The sequence below is a fragment of the Saimiri boliviensis genome, chromosome 17 (genome assembly GCF_048565385.1).
Source record: "Saimiri boliviensis isolate mSaiBol1 chromosome 17, mSaiBol1.pri, whole genome shotgun sequence".
NCBI classification, from domain to species: Eukaryota; Metazoa; Chordata; class Mammalia; order Primates; family Cebidae; genus Saimiri; species Saimiri boliviensis.
In genome coordinates this window covers 55,305,239-55,325,479 of record NC_133465.1, presented here as the reverse complement: position 1 = coordinate 55,325,479, position 20,241 = coordinate 55,305,239, and the positions used below count along the sequence as shown (strand labels likewise).

Here is a 20,241-nt window from a genome sequence, read left to right as displayed (position 1 = left end):
CCCCTGAAGTGATCTATATGTAACCCCCTACCTCAACTGTCCAAGATTTTTTTTTTTTTTTTTTTTGAGACCGAGTCTCACCCAGGCAGGAGTGCAGTGGTGCAATTTTGGCTCACTGCAACCCCTGCTTCTGGGATTCAAACAATTCTCCTACCTCAGCCTCCCAGGTAGCTGGGATTACAGGTGCCTGCCACCATGCCTGGCTAATTTTGTATTTTTAGTAGAGACAGGTTTTACCATGTTGGCCAGGCTGATCTCAAACTCCTGACCTTAGGTGATCAGCCCACCTTGACCTCCCAACATACTGTGATTACAGCGTGAGCCACCATGCCTGGCCATAGTTGGATTTTTTAAAACAGCAATTTTGATCGAGTCTTCTTTCCCCTAAGTTGAAAAACCTTTTAATTACTTCCATTTGCCCTTAACAGAAAGTTCAGATTCTTTAGCACAGATCCCTAACTGTACATTTAATTCTCTTGCTTTCTAACACTTAAAACAAAATAAATAAAAAGCAAACCAAAGCACCTAAAAACGTCTTAGCTAACTAACTCATTCTTGAAGTCTCAGCCTATTTATGCCACTTCCTAGGGCTTTCTTTCCCTGAACCCCTTAACCTCTTGCGTCTTCGCTTTTTAAAACACCCATCCTACCAATAGTTTTTTTGTTTTGTTTTGTTTTTTCAGACAAGTCTTACTCTGTCACCCAGGCTGGAGTGCAGTGGCACAATCTCAGCTCACTGCAACTTCTGCCTCCCAGGTTCAAGTGATTCTCCTGCCTCAGCCTCCCAAGTAGCTGGGATTACTGGTGCCCACCCCCATGCCCGGCTAATTTTTATATTATTAGTAGAGACAGGGTTTCACCATCTTGGCCAGGCTGGTCTGGAACTTCTGACCTCAGGTGATCTACCTGCGTCAGCCTCCCAAAATGCTGGGATTACAGGCATGAGCCCCTGCACCTGGCCTAGTTACTCATTTTAAGGTAAATATTATGTAATTCATAAGAAAATAATGACAAGTATGTATATTATACCCATGAAGTGCTGGTACTACTCTAAGCACTTTATATATTTTAATTCATTTAATACTAACAACAGTGTCTTGATACGTACCGTCACCCTATTTTTCAGATGGAGAGATTGAGGCATAGAGAGTTTTAAGTAATTTATCCAAGATCATGCAACTACTAAGTAGTGGAATCAGAATTTGAACCCAGGCATTCTGGCTCCAGAATATGTGCTTCTAAGCACTGCTTGGGCTGCTTGACGAAGAGCTTAGGACCCAGCTTGTGTCTTTAATTGCTGAATTGCTAGTTGTATCAGTTTCCTGGTGCCGCTGTAACAAAGTATCATTTAACAGTTTTGGAGAATAGAAGTCTGAACTCAAAGGTGTCAGCAGAGCCATCATCCCTCTGTAGGCTCTAGGAAATAATCCTTTCTTTTTTTGGCCTTTTCTAGTTTCTAGCATCCCAAGTGTCCTTGGCTTGCTGGCAGCATAATTCCAATCTGCCTGTTGCCATCTTTTCAAGGTTTTTTCTACCAAGCATTTAACAGTTCTTCCAGCCTCTTCCATAACTCGATTCCAAAGCCGCTTTCACATTTTTAGGTATGTTAGCAGTAGCACCCACTTCCTGTTCCAAAAGTTGGGAGTTTCCTAAGGCCACTATGACAAAGTACTACAAATGGAGTAGCTTTAAAAAATATGAATTTATTGTCTCACAGTCCTGGAAGCCAGAAGTCTGAAATCATGAGTCAGCAGGGTTGGTTTTTTCTGAAGGCTCTCAAAGAGAATCTATTCTATGCCTGTCTCCTAGCTTCTGCAGTCATTGGCATTTCTTGGTTTACAGACACATCACTCCAGTCTCTGCCTCTGTCTTCACATTACCTTCTTTTCTTTTTTTCTTTTCTTTTCTTTTCTTTTTTTTTTTTTTAACGATGGAGTCTTACTCTGTCATGCTGGAGTGCAGTGACACGATCTTGGCTCACCACAATCTCTGCCTCCCAGGTTTAAGTGATCTTCTGCCTTAGCCTCCTGAGTAGCTGGGACTACAGGCACGTGCCATCATGCCCAGCTAATTTTTTGTATTTTTGGTAGAGATGGCGTTTCACCATGTTAGCCAGGATGATCTCCATCTCCTGACCTTGTAATCTGTTCGCCTTGGCCTCCCAAAGTGCTGGGATTATAAGCGTGAGCCACCACACCCAGCCCATTACTTTTTTTTTAATGTGTCACCCTGGGGCCACCCTTAATCCAGATGATTTTTATTTCAAGATCCTTAATTACATCTGCAAAGATCCTATTTCCAAATAAGATCACATCCTGAGGCTTCAAGTGGACGTGAACTTCAGGGACATTATTCAACTAATTTCACTAGTGTTCTTTATTCTTCATTTCTCTGGGTTTGTTTAGAAATTAAACTTTATCCTTACTGTTAGTTATTAACCGTCTACTTCTCTAGCCTAGGTAAAAGTCAAAGAAGCTTTAAGGCCGGGCGCGGTGGCTCAAGCCTGTAATCCCAGCACTTTGGGAGGCCGAGGCGGGTGGATCACAAGGTCAAGAGATCGAGACCATCTTGGTCAACAAGGTGAAACCCCGTCTCTACTAAAAATACAAAAAATTAGCTGGGCATGGTGGCTCGTGCCTGTAATCCCAGCTACTCAGGAGGCTGAGGCAGGAGAATTGCCTGAACCCAGGAGGCGGAGGTTGCGGTGAGCCGAGATCGCGCCATTGCACTCCAGCCTGGGTAACAAGAGCGAAACTCCGTCTCAAAAAAAAAAAAAAAAAAGAAGCTTTAAATTGTAGACGTATAATATGTGTGTTTGCTCTTAATTATATTTTTAGCAAACCTTTGCTTGTCAGCCTGTCTTTTCTTTGACACCCTATGAGTCCTTGAGAATGTGTGCTGAGTGGTACCTTTAGGCTTGGGTGAAGCTGAGGAACATGGTAGGCCTTATAGGATCCAAAGCTTCTGCAGAACCACATTGTAACTCCAAAACCAAATATACATACATAATGTATATTTATACAGGAAAGCTGTTGTCACTTTTACAATGAGAGCAGATAATTTTGATTATATAAACTGTGTATGTAAGCCAAGGACCTAAGCATAAAAAAAAAAAAAACTTGGCCGGGCATGGTGGATCATGAGGTCAAGAGATCGAGACCATCCTGGCCAACATTGTGAAACCCCGTGTCTACTAAAAACACAAAAAAGTAGCTGGGCATGGTGGCGCGTGCCTGTAATCCCAGCTACTCAGGAGGCTGAGGCAGGAGAATTGCCTGAACCCAGGAGGCGGAGGTTGCAGTGAGCAGAGATCGCGCCATGGCACTCCAACCTGGGTAACAAGAGCGAAACTCCATCTTAAAAAAAAAAACAAAAAACTTTTTAGCCCGGCAGGGTGGCTCACGCCTATAATCCCAGCACTTTGGGAGGCCAAAGAGGGTGGATTGCTTGAGGCCAGGAGTTCAAGACCAGCCTGGCCAACATGGCAAAACCCTGTCTCTACTAAAATTATGAAAATTGGCTGGGCGTGGTGGCACATGGCTATAGTCCTAGCTACTTGGGGGGCTGAGGCAGGAGAATCACTTGAACCTGGGACGTGAGGGTTGTGGTGAGCCAAGATCACACCACTGCACTCCAGCGTGGGCAACAGAGTGAGACTCCATCTCAAAAAAAAAAAAGAAAAAAGTTAAATACAACAAAACAGACCAAAAAACCCGCAGCTTTTCTTTGAATGGATTAGTGGGTTTTGCCCACTGTTTTGCTTTAATGAATTTATTCTTCTGTGGCTTTAAGAAGAAAAATGTTAAGTCACTGAACACTGTATAGGTTGAGTATCCCTTATCTAAAATGCTCTGGACCAGAAGTGTTACAGACTTTGGAACATTTGCATTATACCTCCCAGTTGAGCATTCCTAATCTGAAAATCTGAAATGCTCCAATGAGCATTCCTTTGAATGGCATGTTGGCACTCAGAAACTTTTGGATTTCAGAGTTTCAGATTAAGGATACTCTACTTGTTTCCTTTTATTTATCTGTGATTTAATATAGCCCTTCTTCAGAATAACTGAATGACTTATTCAGGGAATGCTGCTAAATTTTTATTCATTTATTACTTTAATAATATTTAACATTTATTGATCACTGATGTGCCAGACACTATGATAGATGCTTAATCAGTCGGTATACCTTTAAGTCTTATGTGGCCTGAAGGCAGGTTTTGTTATATCTTCTTCTTTTTTTTTTTTTGAGACGGAGTTTCGCTCTTGTTACCCAGGCTGGAGTGCAATGGCACGATCTCGGCTCACCGCAACCTCCGCCTCCTGGGTTCAGGCAATTCTCCTGCCTCAGCCTCCGGAGTAGCTGGGATTACAGGCACGTGCCACCATGCCCAGCTAATTTTTTTGCACCTTTTAGTAGAGACGGGGTTTCACCATGTTGACCAGGATGGTCTCGATCTCTTGACCTCGTGATCCACCCGCCTCAGCCTCCCAAAGTGCTGGGATTACAGGCTTGAGCCACCGCGCCCGGCTTATATCTTCATTTTACAAGTGAGGTAAATAAAATGGGTTAGAGACTCAGAGCGGTTGTGTCTTGTCCATGTCCACATATCTTATAAGCAGATTTAAAGCCAGATCTCTCCTAAAGCCCTGTTCTTTCACTTCCCTCAGTTTGCCATTGAGTAAACAGGAAAATCAGACTCATTGTCTTCAAGTGTCTCACACATACTCTTGAATTCCTTTTGAGTGGAAACAGAAATCCCATTATATGTGTTCCTCTATGTCTAGTCCTAGACATTAATTTGCCTTGTTTCTTTCACAAGTTAGTGACCATCTCTATTGATCTTTAACTCCATTAAAAGTAAATAGAAGCTTAGGAGGATTTTAGGCAGGAGAGGAAGCTCCTCTTCTCTGCAGTTTGAGCTTCAGTTGTACAGAAGTAAAGAAGAGGGATGAGATATTAGAGATGACTCCTTCAAGAACAAGAACTTAGCAAAGCATTTATACTATTTTGATGGAACTGTTTCTAAATTTTATTATAAAGTTAGCCAGGTATGGTGGCACATGTCTGTAGTCCTAGCTACTTAGGAGGCTGAGGCAGAAGACTTGCTTGAGCCTAGGAGTCTGAGTACACAATGAGCCATGACGGTGCCATGCAGTCTAGCCTGGGAGACAGTGAGACCCTGTCTCTAAAATAAATTTATTTTCTTCTAAAATAATTCTAAAAACATTCTGTTCATCATATTGTTACATTGATGATCTTAAAGTTGATTGAGATGTAGCTAAAACTGGCTTCCACAAAGTACTCTCACGTGGTTCTGAATTTTGAGTTAATCTTTCTTTGTGTCATGTATTTTATATGTCCTTTCTCAGAGTAAATCAAGTTTGAGTAAGGCCTGCAGGGATCTCTTGTGAGCACATATATTGAGTTTTAGTGCATAAACTTTGTTTTAACTTTTCACTGGGTAGATGAAACTGTCAGATAAGTGACATTACGTCTAACATGTAAAGTATTTCCCCCCATTTTTAAACAGAGAAGAAGATACAGAAAATGAAAATGAAAAGAAAATTTGGTACTACAGTACAAAGGTCCAGCTGGCAGAATTAATTGACTGTCTAGACAAAGATTATTGGGAAGCAGAACTCTGCAAAATTCTAGAAGAAATGCGTGAAGAAATCCACCGACACATGGACATAACTGAAGACCTGACCAATAAGGCTCGGGGCAGTAACAAGTCCTTTCTGGCAGCAGCTAATGGTGAGAAGGGCATTTTTCTCATTTTATTTTTGTTAAGTCTGAGCTAAACTGTTGGTATGAAATCACTGTAAAATTTGAAAATAGATTAAAATTTTCAAGTACAGTCATGTATTGCTTAATGCTGGGAATACATTCTGAAAAATGTGTCATTTGGCGATGTCATCATTGTGTGAACATCATAAGAGTACACTTATACAAACCTAGATGGTAGGGCTTCCTGTACACCTTGGTTATATGGTATAGCCTGTTGCTGGTAGGCTCCAAACCTGTACGTCATGTGACTCTACTGAATCCCATAAGCAGCTGTAGCACAATGGCAGGGATTTGTGTATCTAACCATATCTAAACATTTAAAAAGGTACTACATATAATATTATGGGATCAATGTCACGTATGTGGTTCCTGGTTGACCAAAACATTGTACAGTGCATGACTGTGTGTATATTTTACTTTAGTTCTCCATATTTCATTTTCCCAAGAGAACCTTGTTTATTCCAGCATAAATTAGGGATGCTATACATTTTAGTGTTTTATTTCTGCCTTGGGTCATTCATTACTAATATTCCCCAAAATCTTAGTTTCTTTTTTTAATTCAAGTACCTTATTAAACTTTTTTGGCATTCCAGTTTTTAATTTTAAGAAATAATATTCTTTTTGAACTTTTTGCCTTTTTAAAAGAAGAAAACTTTAAATTTTAGAATAGTTTTAGGTTTATACAAAAGTTGCAAAGATAGTAGAGAGTTTCCATATATCCTGCACTTGGTTGCCCCTGTTATTTATGTCTTAGATTCGTGTGGGATATTTGTTATAACTATTGGACCAGTATTGATACACTGTTATTAACTCAAGTCCATATTTTATTCAGATTTCCTTAGTTTTTACTAAGGAAACTTTTCTGCCTCATGATCCTATACCACATGATATTTAGTCATCATGTTTTGCTCTAGATTGTCAGTTTCTCAGACTTTCCTTGTTTTTGACGGCCTTGACAGTTTTGAGGAGTACTAGTTAGGTATTTTGTAGTATGCATTCATTGTAGGTTTTTCTCATGGTTAGCCTAGGTTTATGCATTTTGGGGAGGAAGACCACAGAGGTGAAGTGCAATCTGCATCTTATCGAGAGTGCATACTGTCATCGTTATTTACTGCTGATGATGTCAGCCTCGGTCCCCTGGGTGAAGCAGTGTTTGTCAGGTTTCTCCACATCTTCCCCCATCCCCTCAGCCCCCCAATACTGTACTTGTGGAAACAAGTCACTATAAACAGCCACACTTAGGGGGTGGGGAGTTATGTTCTACCTTCTTGAAGGGGCAGTATCTACATACGTTAAATTGGAATTTTTCTGCACAGATTTGTTTATTCATTTATTTTTTCAGGCATTTATTTCTGTGAGTGTAGATTGTTGGATATCTGTTTTATACGTATTGGATTATAATTGGATATTTATTAGGTTATAATTCAGTGTCACCTTATTTATTTTGTTGCTTAACCTTTTTTTGAGTTATTAATACATATATATATTAAAAGTTTAAATAGTATAAAAGGATATACTGTGAAAAATGAGTGTCTTTCCTTCATAATCTTCAATCTGACCTTCCTTTCTCCAGACGTAATCATTATTGCTATATATTTTTTATCCTGCCAGATGTATTCAGTGCATGTTTAATAAATACCACCTGTTTTTTCTAATATAGCCATCCCTCGGTATTCTCAGGGTTTACTTCCAGAGCCTTTTGCAGATAGCAAAATCTATGATGCCTAAGTCCTGCAGTCAGCCCTGCGGAACCTGTTGATATGAAAAGCTAGCATTCCATGTCCAAGGGTTCTGCATCCTGAGAATACTATATTTTTAGTTCAATGTTGGTTGAATCCAAGGATGCAGAACCTTTGGCCATGGAGGGCCAACTGTAGTACATTTTAAGTTTTAACTTAGATAAAAATTATTAGGTTAATACTCTGCAAAAAAATTAATTAATTAAATTAATAAATAAATAAGATTCTTCAAGTATACTTACAAGTGCCTGGTTCTGGGTTGTTCTGCATACATTATCTGCTATACATATAATCCTATTAATTTTCTCCATTTGCTTAAAAATAGAATGTTTGTATTTAATAAAGATACTCAGCTGTATCCAAGCTTGTTCTCACATATTCTGTGTCAGTATTCCTGTGAATTCATGCATATTTTTGGAGAACGATAGGCTCTCACATACAAATACTGTAGGGCACAAATATACTTTGTTTTCAGAAAAAAGCATTCTTAGTTACCATGAATTATTAAATTATATATATTCATATCTGGTAGTTGGAAGTATTTCTCTTTAGATGTGTTTAGAAAAATGTATAATTTTTTCATTAGAAAAGTTTTAGTCTTCAGAAGTCTTTGGGGAATCAGTAATACCAGTAACGCAATCTCCATCTTATCCTCCCCTCCATATAGGTCAAATCATAGGAAATTTTATTAACTTCAGCCAGCTTACTTTCCCCCTTAATTTCCTTTTATGAATCATGGCATCAAAATAGACAAATCACTTTTTGCTCTCCTGGGTTTTAGTACAGTAACAGAAAACTATCTACAGTCCCCTAAAAGGCAATGTGAGATATGATTTTATAAAGTATGTTGAATTAGAAATATTTTCCAGAATAAAAAATAGAAAAAAAAAGAAAAAATATTTTCTAGGGTGAGCTTGTCTGTGTACAAAATTATATATACGGTATAATCATAGTTAAAGAACAAAATCAAAACAGGATTGGATAATCAAAAGTGTTAAGTGGTCTGATTTGGGGGAATGTAAAAACTAAAAGTGTTAATATAAGAGAATTGGTAAATTTTATTATGAATTATCATGTGATATAACATTGCATATTGGAGATTTAAAATACCATGCAAAAACTGTGCCTGGGTCATTGAGAGATTTAAATTTCCTCCTCTAAATAACCAACTGGATGAGCTTTTATCATTAAAAAATAACCGGTTAGCATAGTAGAATTGTAGTTGGTTTCCTTTTCATATTTTTTTAATTTCCTACAATGAGCATGTTATATTTCAGTATAATTCAGTGTGTAATGTACTTTTAAAAATTAGTTAAACCTTTTGTAGTAATCGAGAGCAACAAAGAGAGCATTGAGCTTTAGGTCACAATATGTTCTTAGAAAGTCAGATGACTAAAATGTGTGTGCTGTGAGATTGCCTTGCAACCTGCAGTTATCCTCTTAGCTCTACATGGAGTACATGTAAGTAAGAAGAGTTGCACCTTGGATTTAATGGTGAGATCTGGACCAAAAATGGCAGACATAAATATTTTCTTTCTCCTCACCCCAGCCTTTTTTTTTTTTTTTTTTTTTTTTGAGACGGAGTTTCGCTCTTGTTACCTAGGCTGGAGTGCAATGGCGCGATCTCGGCTCACCGCAACCTCTGCCTCCTGGGCTCAAGCAATTCTCCTGCCTCAGCCTCCTAAGTAGCTGGGATTACAGGCACGCGCCACCACGCCCAGCTAGTTTTTTGTATTTTTAGTAGAGACGGGGTTTCACCATGTTGACCAGGATGGTCTCGATCTCTCGACTTCGTGATCCACCCGCCTCGGCCTCCCAAAGTGCTGGGATTACAGGCTTGAGCCACCGTGCCCGGCTGGAAGTTTACTTTTAGAAGAAATTTTTCTAAGTAGAGATTGTTCTAAAATTGGGTAGGTTAATTCTTTGTTTAGTTGCGAAATATTTTTGCAAAGTGTAGAATATACATGTTTATAGAATATGCATATTTAGTATGGATTAGATACAATGTAATTTTCTTTCATCCTTTAATGTTTTTTCTCTCTGCTGAACATTTTGGGTCTTTTTTCTTTTTCTTTTTTTTCTTTTTTTTTGTTGTTGTTTGTTTGGTTTTTGTTTCTTTGAAACAGTCTCGCTCCGTCACCGACGCTGGAGTGCAGTGGCATGATCTCGGCTTACTACAGTCTCTGTATCCTGGGTTCAAGCACTTCTCACGTCTCAGCCTCCCAAGTAGCTGGGATTATAGGCATGCGCCACCACGCCCAGCTAATTTTTGTATTTTTGGTAGAGATGGGTTTCACCATGTTGGCCAGGCTGGTCTCAAGCTTCTAGCCTCAAGTGATTAGCCTGCCTCAGCCTCCTGAAGTGCTGGGATTGCAGGTGTGAACTACCATGCCCGGCCATATATTTGGTCTATTTTTCTTATGGGTATGATTGCCGTAGTTTTTTGAAACTAAAACCAGTATGAATGTGTGTATGTAAATGTGAATATACGTGCACACATATATGCAAGAGTGTTTAATAAGATAGACTATTTGAAATTAGAATCTTCATAGAAAATCAGAGAACTATGTGCTTTTCAACCAATTTAAAAGGTCTAAACTTAGTAGACAATTAAAAAAAGTTTTGTTTTTTTGTTTGATTTTCATTAACTGGCACTGGGAAAGTAGAGAGGATGTACAATGATTTGGTTAAGAAAAGCTATAGGATGTAGCTGTGTTTGAAAGACAGCCGGGTGTGGTGACTCATGCCTGTAATCCTAGCACTTCAGGAGGTCAGGAATTGGAGACCAGCCTGGCCAACTTAGTGAAACTCTGTCTCTACTAAAAATGCAAAAATTAGCCAGGTGTGGTGGTGTACACCTGTAGTCTCAGCTACTTGGGAGGCTGAGGTGGGAGAATTGCTTAAACCCAGGAGGCGGAGGTTGCAGTGAGCCAAGGTCATGCCATTGCACTTCAGCCTGGCAAGACTCCGTCTCAAAAAAAAGAGAGGAAATCTGTGCCTCTAAGAAAAACAGATCATCAGTAACTACACTTTCTTTTTCCAAATAAAATGCTCCTTAAAATATAGTCAGATCACCTGAGGTCAGGAGTTGGAGACCAGTCTGGCCAATGTGGTGAAACCCCATCTCTACTAAAAATACAAAAATTAATCTGGTGTGTTGGCGGTTGCCTGTAATCCCAGCTACTTGGGAATCTGAGGAAGGAGAATCGCTTGAATCTGGGAGGCGGAGGTTGCTGTGAGCCAGGATCACACCATTGTGCTCCAGCCTGGGCGACAAGAGCAAAACTCTGTCTCAGAAAAAAACAACAACAGTATTTTTTCTTATTCATAAATATTGTACTCTATAGTTGGTATATTTATTTTTATGAGGAAACAGTTTAGCAATTTCCAAACCATTTTCTTTGTGTACTAGGAATGAACAAATAACTAGATATATTATAGGTAATGTGCAGATTTCTCACTGTCAGAGAAAGAAGTTACAAATAAGCAGGCAATGCTAAATGAACCATACACAGACACATAGTCATTCCCTCATACACATATGTACCCATACAAATACAGAAATAATATAGATGTATATATTTATGACATTTCTTAGCTCTGTTGGCCGAGAGACCCTAGAACAGCAACACCCCAATAGTAACAAGCACAGCAAGCACCTAGATTGTGAGTTCTAACATCGTTCTCCAATTTGTTCCTCAAAAAAGAACAAAGGCTCCTTAGAGACATGGTAGATTCTAGGGCTGGGGCAGAGAAAATACAAGGTCAGCCTGGAGCATCTTGTAATACTGGAAAGTAAGAAAACTGAATGAATGAATGAATGAATGAATGAATCAACGAATGGATGGCTGGATGAGTATGTGTCAAAAAGGACATTGGACTTGGAAAAAGTCACAAACGGCCAAAACTGAAACAATTTGTGCAACAAAATTTAAAGTGATAGTATTGCATTATAACCCAAAGAATGTAATTATCCATGAGTCCATATGGATATACTCTGTGTTTTGTACATTGTCTTCCTTCTGTATCCTGTGATGTGTAACATGCTGTAGTATCACTCCAAGTTGAAAGAGGGTAAGTGTGCTTAGAGACTTAGTGACTCTCAGAACAGTTTAAGGGGCTTCAGAGAGAAAGTTGTTTCCTAATGGGCCTCTGTTTTCTCATTTTACATTTGAGAAAATGATGGCCGGGCGCGGTGGCTCAAGCCTGTAATCCCAGCACTTTGGGAGGCCGAGGCGGGTGGATCACGAGGTCGAGAGATCGAGACCATCCTGGTCAACATGGTGAAACCCCGTCTCTACTAAAAGTGCAAAAAATTAGCTGGGCATGGTGGCACGTGCCTGTAATCCCAGCTACTCAGGAGGCTGAGGCAGGAGAATTGCCTGAGCCCAGGAGGCGGAGGTTGCGGTGAGCCGAGATCGTGCCATTGCACTCCAGCCTGGGTAACAAGGGCGAAACTCCGTCTCAAAAAAAAAGAAAAAATGATGGCCTGGTGGTTAGGTAGCTTGCCCAGAGTCACACAGCTAATCTAAGTCAGATTTGCAGTAGGTTTGAGGTTTCTAGGTTTTGATCACTACAATGTGCTGCCCTGTCTGTGGGTCTACATCAGCCTGCAGTTTTGGTCATCTGTCTCAGCTGTCCGTGACAGATATCTATATCAAGCCTATATTTTAAAAAGGTAGACTAATTTTTCTTTTTGTTTTTAAAAGAAGTAGAGCCCATAATTAGCATATGTTTTCTAGAAGTGAAGCCCCACCAAATTGGTGTAATTATCTAAACAAAGTTTTGTTCTCTGTTTCATAGGTCTACTGCTTTAAAAATACTTGATTTTTTTTCTCTTTAATAGCTTGTATTGAAATTCTTAAGTGGCATTTGTGGTACTGTTCTATTTGGTTATGTATAGAAATAATTTTTAAATTTGTTTTTATTATAGAAGAAATTTTGGAATCCATAAGAGCCAAAAAGGGAGACATTGATAATGTTAAAAGCCCAGAAGAAACAGAAAAAGATAGGAGTGAGACTGAGAATGACTCTAAAGATGGTGAGAAAAGCAGAGAAGAATTTGAAGACCAGTCCCTTGAAAAAGACAGCGACAACAAAACACCAGAGGATGTCCCTGAGCAAGGAAAATCTGAGGGTAAAAAAATTACTTGATTAAATTCATGCTTGATTAACGTCACGTATCATCAGTGTTATTTATGAAACCTCCAGTTTTACTTGGAAAATGAAAGTGAAATATTACAAGCAACTGCTTAATTTAATATTTCTAAAAAGATCAGGATACTGTCCCCTCTTGTAAGGTGTTAACAATTGTACTGAGTTGTATGTATTAGTAGATTTGCTGTATTGTTATACTCACAATATAATCTGTATACTTTCCATTAATTGCTATTTCCCTATCAAAAAGTACTATTTTTATATTATTCTAGAAAATACACTTTTGTATGTGATAAAATGTTCATTTTTATATTAATTAAGCATTCTTAAAATATTATGAAATATTCTTAAATACTGTTTGGATTACCTATTGCAGCACTATCCCAGAATCTAATTGCTTTAAAATGGCCATCCAGCAGAAGCAGGTTTTTTTGGTGATTGATCATTTTTAATAGTTGACTGAATGTGGCCATTTGTCCTGAAGCAATTTTAAAGAATATATTTTAAGTTTTGTTGTGCATTTTGCTGTAGAGCCAGCAGAAGTTGGGGATAAAGGTAACTCTGTGTCAACAAATCTTGGCGACAACACAACAAATGCGTCTTCAGAAGAGACTAGTCCCTCTGAAGGGAGGAGCCCTGTGGGGTGTCTCTCAGAAACCCCTGATAGCAGCAACATGGCAGAGAAGAAGGTGGCATCTGAGCTCCCCCAGGATGTGCCAGGTACAGAGGGCAGCATATCAATGCCTCTGTAATGGGGGGAATCCTTCCCTTTTGTAGTAAAAGCTGAATGTCACCTAAAACTTTAAAGTATGTGTTCATTCATGCTGCTTGCTTACAGTGCCATCCCTGTTTGCTAAATTGTCACCTAACATTTGAAGTTTGATAAATGTCCTCGCAGTTAGTGCTTGAAACTCATCATAATTTTCATGCTTCTTAAATTTCATTTAGCTGTTTTTGTTTAATAGATTTATTTTTATATTTTATCACCAGACCATAGTGGCAGATATTTTGATTTTAGTTACTTATGTACTAATGGCTCCATGTTGAATGATATGACCTTTCTAGTTCTGTAGATACTAACAAATTAATTTTATGTTTGCATGTGCTCATGTAGTATTTTACAGCATTTCAAACCATAGTGTTATGGTAGAAAATCATCACAAAACATTGTTGTGAGATGTATATTGTCATAAAAATGTAAGTTGACCAGTAATTTGTATTTTCAGTTTTTAAAATTAAAGTTATACTCCAAGTAAATTATATCACACAAAGCATGTCCTGTTGCATAACACGGATTTTGACAACCTACAGTTGTTCTTATGGGGATGACTTCCATTTGAGTACTGGTCAACAGTGAGCTGTATTCCTGAAAACACCAGTTTAACAGGGCACAACAGATAGGGATGTAAGTGTTAGCTCCAGAAGAACCACAGCAATCAGCAGTAAGTCCACTGTATTTTGTACTGATGAGAGATTGGTCATTAAGATCAAGAAAAGGGCCGGGCACGGTGGCTCACACCTGTAATCCCAGCACTTTGGGAGGCCAAGACAGGCAGATCACCTGAGGTCAGGAGTTTGGAACGAGCCTGGCCAACATGGTGAAACCTCATTTCTACTAAAAATACAAAAATTTGCCAGGCATGGTGGTGGGTGCCTGTAATCCCAGCTACTCAGGAGGCTGAGGCAGGAGAATTGCTTGAACCCTGGAGGTGGATGTTGCAGTGAGAGGAGATTGCACCGCTGTATTCCAGCCTGGACAACAGAGACTCCATCTCCAAAAAAAAAAAAAGTTTTTAGTCTAGAAAAGAATAGGGACTTGGCATTGAGGGGTGAGGTGGAAATAATGTAATTGTCCTCAGATATTTGAAGGACTGTTGTGGGGCATATGAGACTTGTTTTTAGAGATTTATGGTGTTAAGTCATAAATAGAAATTATAATAAAGATTATTTTGATTAAAGATTAACAACTTAAAATTAGAGCTTTTTGGAAAATAGAAGTAATAAATTCCCTTTCACTAGAGGCATTCAGTAAGTACACGTAAGAGATTATTTCAGTGAGAGTCTTTTATTGAATAGATTGGAGAAACTCGGATATCTATAATTTGATTTTATAATTTTATGGTTTAAGTTCTGGGTCCTATCCAGTTTTTTAAAAATTACATTATCCTGACTCTCATATTCAGGGTTAAAAGTTTGAAAATGGGTTATTACCCCCAAAATAATGTGGAAAATACTTCATTCTTACTAGAATCATTATTATATTCTTAGTAAATACTTTAAAAAATATTCTTTGTACTTTTACATTGATCAGTACTTAGTGTAAACCTCAGTCTGACTAGTGGGCTAATACAAGATCTAGTTCCATTTCTAAACCAAACTCAGCTAAGTAACAGCTATACTTAGATTTTAGCAGACATTTGCTTTGTCAGGTATTGTATTACCAGTTTATTCATTTCTCTGAGATATATGTTCTTTTGTTATTTGAATGATTTAAGGGAGAAACTGTTATCCTAGAATCTTACATACTTTTAATGAATGTTAAATGAATAATATATATAAAACACTTAGGATTGTGCCTAACACATATTAACTGCTCAGTAAATGTTGGGTATTACTGTAACTGCTATTTACAGTTAACTCTTTTGAAGAGTGAGAAAGCCTAGCAAGAAGAGAATAATAAAATGAGTGAATTGAATTATACTTTTACTGATTCAGTAGTTGTTAATCAACATAATTCTTATAAATGAGAGTCTTTGTAGTTATACTTCACAGTTCAAATATAGTAGTATTTTCATGTATATAAAAATATATTTATGGCCATGTGCAGTGGCTCATGCCTGTAATCCCAGCATTTTGGGAGGCTGAGCTGGGCGGATCACCTGAAGTCAGGAGTTTGAGACAAGCCTGACCAACATGGTGAAACACTGTCTCTACTAAAAATGCAAAAATTAGCCAGGCATGGTGGCACATACCTGTAATCCCAGCTACTTGGGAAGCTGAGGCAGCAGGATCGCTTATACTCAAGAGGCGGAGGTTGCAGTGAGCTGAGATCCTGCTACTGCACTCCAGCCTGGGCGACAGAGCAAGACTCCATCTCAAAAAAAAAAAAAAAAAGAAAAAGAAAAGAAAAATATATGAAAACATAAGCAAGAAGTTTCAAGGAAACTAGAATGGGAGCAAATATAGCAATTGTCAGTAGCTGGCATCAGAGGAGATTTGGGGTCATTAGCAGGGTGAGAGTGCTCTATGGCTGAAGATGCTGTCCCTACAGTAAATTCAAAACCTTCCCATTTAATAACTCATAGTTCTCTTCATGACTAGAGTGAAAAACAAAACAGAATTATCATACTTGTTCCCAAAACATGAAAAACATTTTTAAAAGACTTTATTAAATATATCAGTTTTGGTCATCTGTCACAGATATTAAAGAGGACTTTGGTACTTTTATAAAGTAGATAAGCATTGTAATAGGTCCCTGACTTCAGACTATAATAACAGGGATATGTCTGACCAAAATAGATAAGGTCGGGGCTCTTGGTGACTTACATTCTACTGGGCAGTAGACAGACTTACTATTGAGTTCCGACCTTCAGAGAGAATTACCTGCTTCCTTCTGTTTCTGTGGCTCTCTATGCAGTTATTTATTCAGCAGATATTTATTGAGTGCCTACAATGTGCCTGGCAGTGTGCTAGACACTTTGTGATATCTGTGGACCAAACTCTTTTGCCACTGTTTACTACCTAGGTCAGTGGATAAGATGCCTTGTTAGAAGAATTGGGGTGGAAGAATGATTCAAGCTAGATTAAGAACAATAGCCATGATGGAAGACATCTTATTTGGTTTTCTTTTCTAAACTTTCAGAATGTATTTAGACACCTAATTTAATGACTAAAAGTTATCAATAAAAGATATGTCAAATTGGAAAGCATTTCAGATGGAATGATATTTTTGGTAGAGGTTGTTTTTTGTTTGTTTGTTTTTTGGTTTTTTTTCCCCGAGAGTCTTGTGCTTTCACCCAGGCTGGAGTGCAGTGGCATGATCACAGCTCACTGCAGCCTTGACCTCCCAGGCTCGAGCGATCTTCCCACCTCAGCCTCCTGAGTAGCTAAGACTGCAGGTGTGCACTGCCATGCCCAGCTTACTTATTTATTTATTTACTTACTTGCTTACTATTTTGTAGCAACAAGGTCTCATGTGTTGCCCAGGCCAGTCTCCTAGGCTCAAGCCATCCTCCCACCTCAGCCTCTCAAAAGTGTTGGGATTACAGGCATGAGCCACTGCACCCAGCAACTTTTAAAAACTGAAATGTAACCTGCAGTAAAGTTTACAAATATTAAGTGAATAACTTGATGGCTGTTTACAAAGTTAACACACTTGTGTAACCATATCATGCCCCCTCTCAGCCACCACTACACCTAGCTTAACAAAGGTAATAACTATTCTGTCACCACCAATTGTTTTGCCTTTTTAAAAAAACGAATGGAACCATATAGTATGTACTCTTTGATGCCTGATAGGTTTTTTCTCACCTCAACAAAATATCAATGAGAGCCATCCAGATATTGCTAGTAGCGGCAGCTCATTCTTTTTTATTGCAGTATGATATTCCATTATCTAGATGTGTCATGATTTATTATTGTTACATGTTGGTGGTTATTTTAATGGTTTTTGGTTTGGGACCATTATGAATAATACTATGAATATTTTACATGTTTCTTTTGTACATGTATATGAATTTCTAGAGGTATAAGCCTAGTTGTGGATTTTCTAGATCATGGGGCCAGTGTATGCTTATCTTTGATAGATAATGCCGAACAGTTTTCCACAGGGGTTGTGGAAGTATTCACTTCACCAGTGTATGAGAGTTCTAGCTCGTCTGCATCCTTGCTAACACTTGGTATCATCAGCATCACTCTTTGTATTTTTGGAGGATTGAGGGGACATTCTGGTGGGTATGTAGGGATATTTTCTTCTTGTTTGCACTTGCCAGCTCCTTGGTGACTAAGGATGTTGAACATCTTTGTATGTTGGGGTGTGTGTGTGTGTGTGTGTGTGTGTGTGTGTGTGTGTGTCAGCCGTTTAGATATTCTCTTTTGGGAAGTACCTATCTGCTCCTTTGGTCATTTTCTATAAATGGTCTGTTTTTTGCTTTGTAGTTGTTTCCTGGGAGAGGGTAAATCTGGTTCTTCCACCCCACTGTGACTAGAAGCAGAAGTACCTACATTGAATTTTGAATGTTAACCCAATCTCATGTTCCTGGAGTAAATACAACTTGGTTGTGATGCATTTTCTGTATTAGATATTATATATAGCATCCAGTTTACTAATGTTTTGTTTAGGATTTTTGAATTTATTTTCATGAGTAAAATTGGCTTGCATTTTTCTTCTCTGATAATGTCAGTCTTTATTATCAAGAATAGTTTGGCCTCATATCATAAGTTGGTACTGGAAGATTTTTTGTGGGGCTGGTGTTAATTATTTCTTAAATGTTTGCTGCAATGATCAGGTTTTGGAGTTTTCATTGTGGAAAGGTTATTACAGATTTCATTCACTTCTTTAGTAGATAATGGGTATCTTAGTCCATTTGTGTTGCTGTAAAGGAGTACCAAAGGCTGGTAATTTGTAAAGAAAAGAGATTTATTTTGCTGTGGTTCTGCAGACTGTACAAGAAGCATAGTCCTGACTTTGCATCTGGTGAGGGCCTCATGCTGCCTCCACTAACGGCAGAAGGGGAAAGGGGAGCCAGTGTATATTGATATCTCATGGTAAGAGAGGAAATAGGGGAGGCGGGGGTGGCAGATGATAGTGGAAACTAATAGAGTGAGAACTCACTCACCCCCAACACCCACCCCAGGGCAATGAGGGATCTACCCCCAGAATCCAAACATCTTCCATTAGGCCCCACCTCTAACTAATCTTGGAATCAAATTTCAACATGAGATTTTTGGAAGGACAAACATCCAAACTATCCACACTACAGCAGTGGGCTAGTCATATTTTCTGTTGTTTTCTTATGTTAGTTTTAATTGCCTTTTAAAAGGAATCTGCTCATTTCACCTAATTTTTATAATTTATAAGCATAACATCTAATTATATATATATGATATATATATAAATAATCTATGTTCATGTTCTATTTTTTCAATCCAGAAATTCGTTATCTGCCCCTGTTAATCATGGTGCAAGGTTCTTAGCAATTCCATTAGTCTTTTTTTTAAAAAAACAACTTGGCCTTTGTTGACCTTCTCTATTGTATGTTTTTTTCTAAATTAATTTTGGCTCTTAGTATTATGTCCTTCCTTTTATTTGCTTTGAATTTTTGTGGATTTTCTTTCCTAGCTTCTGAAGATGGTTGCTTTGATGGATTTTAGTTTAATTTTGTTTTTTTATGATGTCTACTGTTAAGGCTGTCAGCTTTCCTCTGAGTACTGCTATAGCTACATCCCACAGACTTTCATTTTACTTTATTTTTACATGCATAACCAGAACACAACCACAAACTTTTATAGGTCATGTTGTCTTCATCATTTAGTTTAAAATATCTTCTAATTTCTGTTTTAATGTGGTGTGTGTTGAAGTATATTGCTTAATATTCAAACATTTGTAAGTTTTTGTTTTGTTTTGTGCGTGTGTGAGAGAGACAGGATCTTGCTCTGTTACTGAGGCTGGATTGCAGTAAAGTAACCATGACTCTCTCTAGCCTGGAACTCCTGAGCTCAAGTGCTTCTCCCACCTCAGCTTCCTAAGTAGCTGAGACTACAGGCTAATTATCTTTTTATTTTTTATTTTTTTCCAATTGATTTCTAGTTTAACCCTCTGTCAGAGAACATTCTATGCATGCTTTATGTCCTTTAAGATTTATTGACACTTTTTATGGCCCAACATTTGATTAATATTGATAAATGTTCCTTGGAAGAGGATATATATTTTTTCAGTTGTTGGGTACAGTATAAGACAGATAAAGTTTCTTTTGTTTGTTTGTTGTTGGTTTTTGTTTTTTGACACAGTCTTGCTCAGGCTTCAGTGCAGTTGCTCAGTCTTGGCTCACTGCAACCTCCACCGCTTGGGTTCAAGTGATCCTCTCACCTCAGCCTCCCCAGTAGCTGGGACTACAGGCATGGACCACCATGCCTCGCTAACTTTTGTGTTAGTAGAGACAGGGTTTCACCATATTGGCCAGGCTGATCTTGAACTCCTGACCTCAAGTGATCTACCATACCTGGCCTCAGATAAGGCTTCTGATTATGTTGTTCTAATCTGTATTCTTGGTACATTTTTAGGTGGTTTTTTTTTTTTTTCTGTCAGATATGTTAAAATTGTTTCCAACTATTGTAGGTTTGCCTTTTTCTTTTTGTTTTTTTCAGTTTTTGCATTATATAATTTAAAACTGTGTTATTAGGGGCACCTAATATTTATCTATTTTGAGATGGAGTCTTGCTCTGTCTCCCAGGCTGGAGTGCAGTGGCACTGTCTCGGCTCACTATAATCTCTACCTCCTGGGTTCAAGTGATTCTCCTGCCTCAGCCTCCCAAATAGCTGGGACTACAGCCACCTGCC

The 20,241-nt window shown here is 38.4% G+C and overlaps 1 protein-coding gene across 21 annotated transcripts in view; it reads left to right on the top strand.

Annotated features, from left to right (window-relative positions):
- Positions 1 to 20,241, top strand: part of BPTF (bromodomain PHD finger transcription factor) — a 162,474-nt gene that overhangs the window by 37,311 nt on the left and 104,922 nt on the right. For 17 of the 21 annotated variants that reach the window (XM_074388874.1, XM_074388870.1, XM_074388871.1 and 14 more), the window contains exons 3-5: positions 5,531 to 5,754; positions 12,460 to 12,663; positions 13,215 to 13,403. In XM_074388874.1, coding sequence (XP_074244975.1) covers positions 5,531 to 5,754; positions 12,460 to 12,663; positions 13,215 to 13,403 — 617 coding nt within the window. The remainder of the gene's footprint in view (positions 1 to 5,530; positions 5,755 to 12,459; positions 12,664 to 13,214; positions 13,404 to 20,241) is intronic. The other 4 variants (XM_039475823.2, XM_074388873.1, XM_074388868.1 and 1 more) reach the window with 1 other exon arrangement.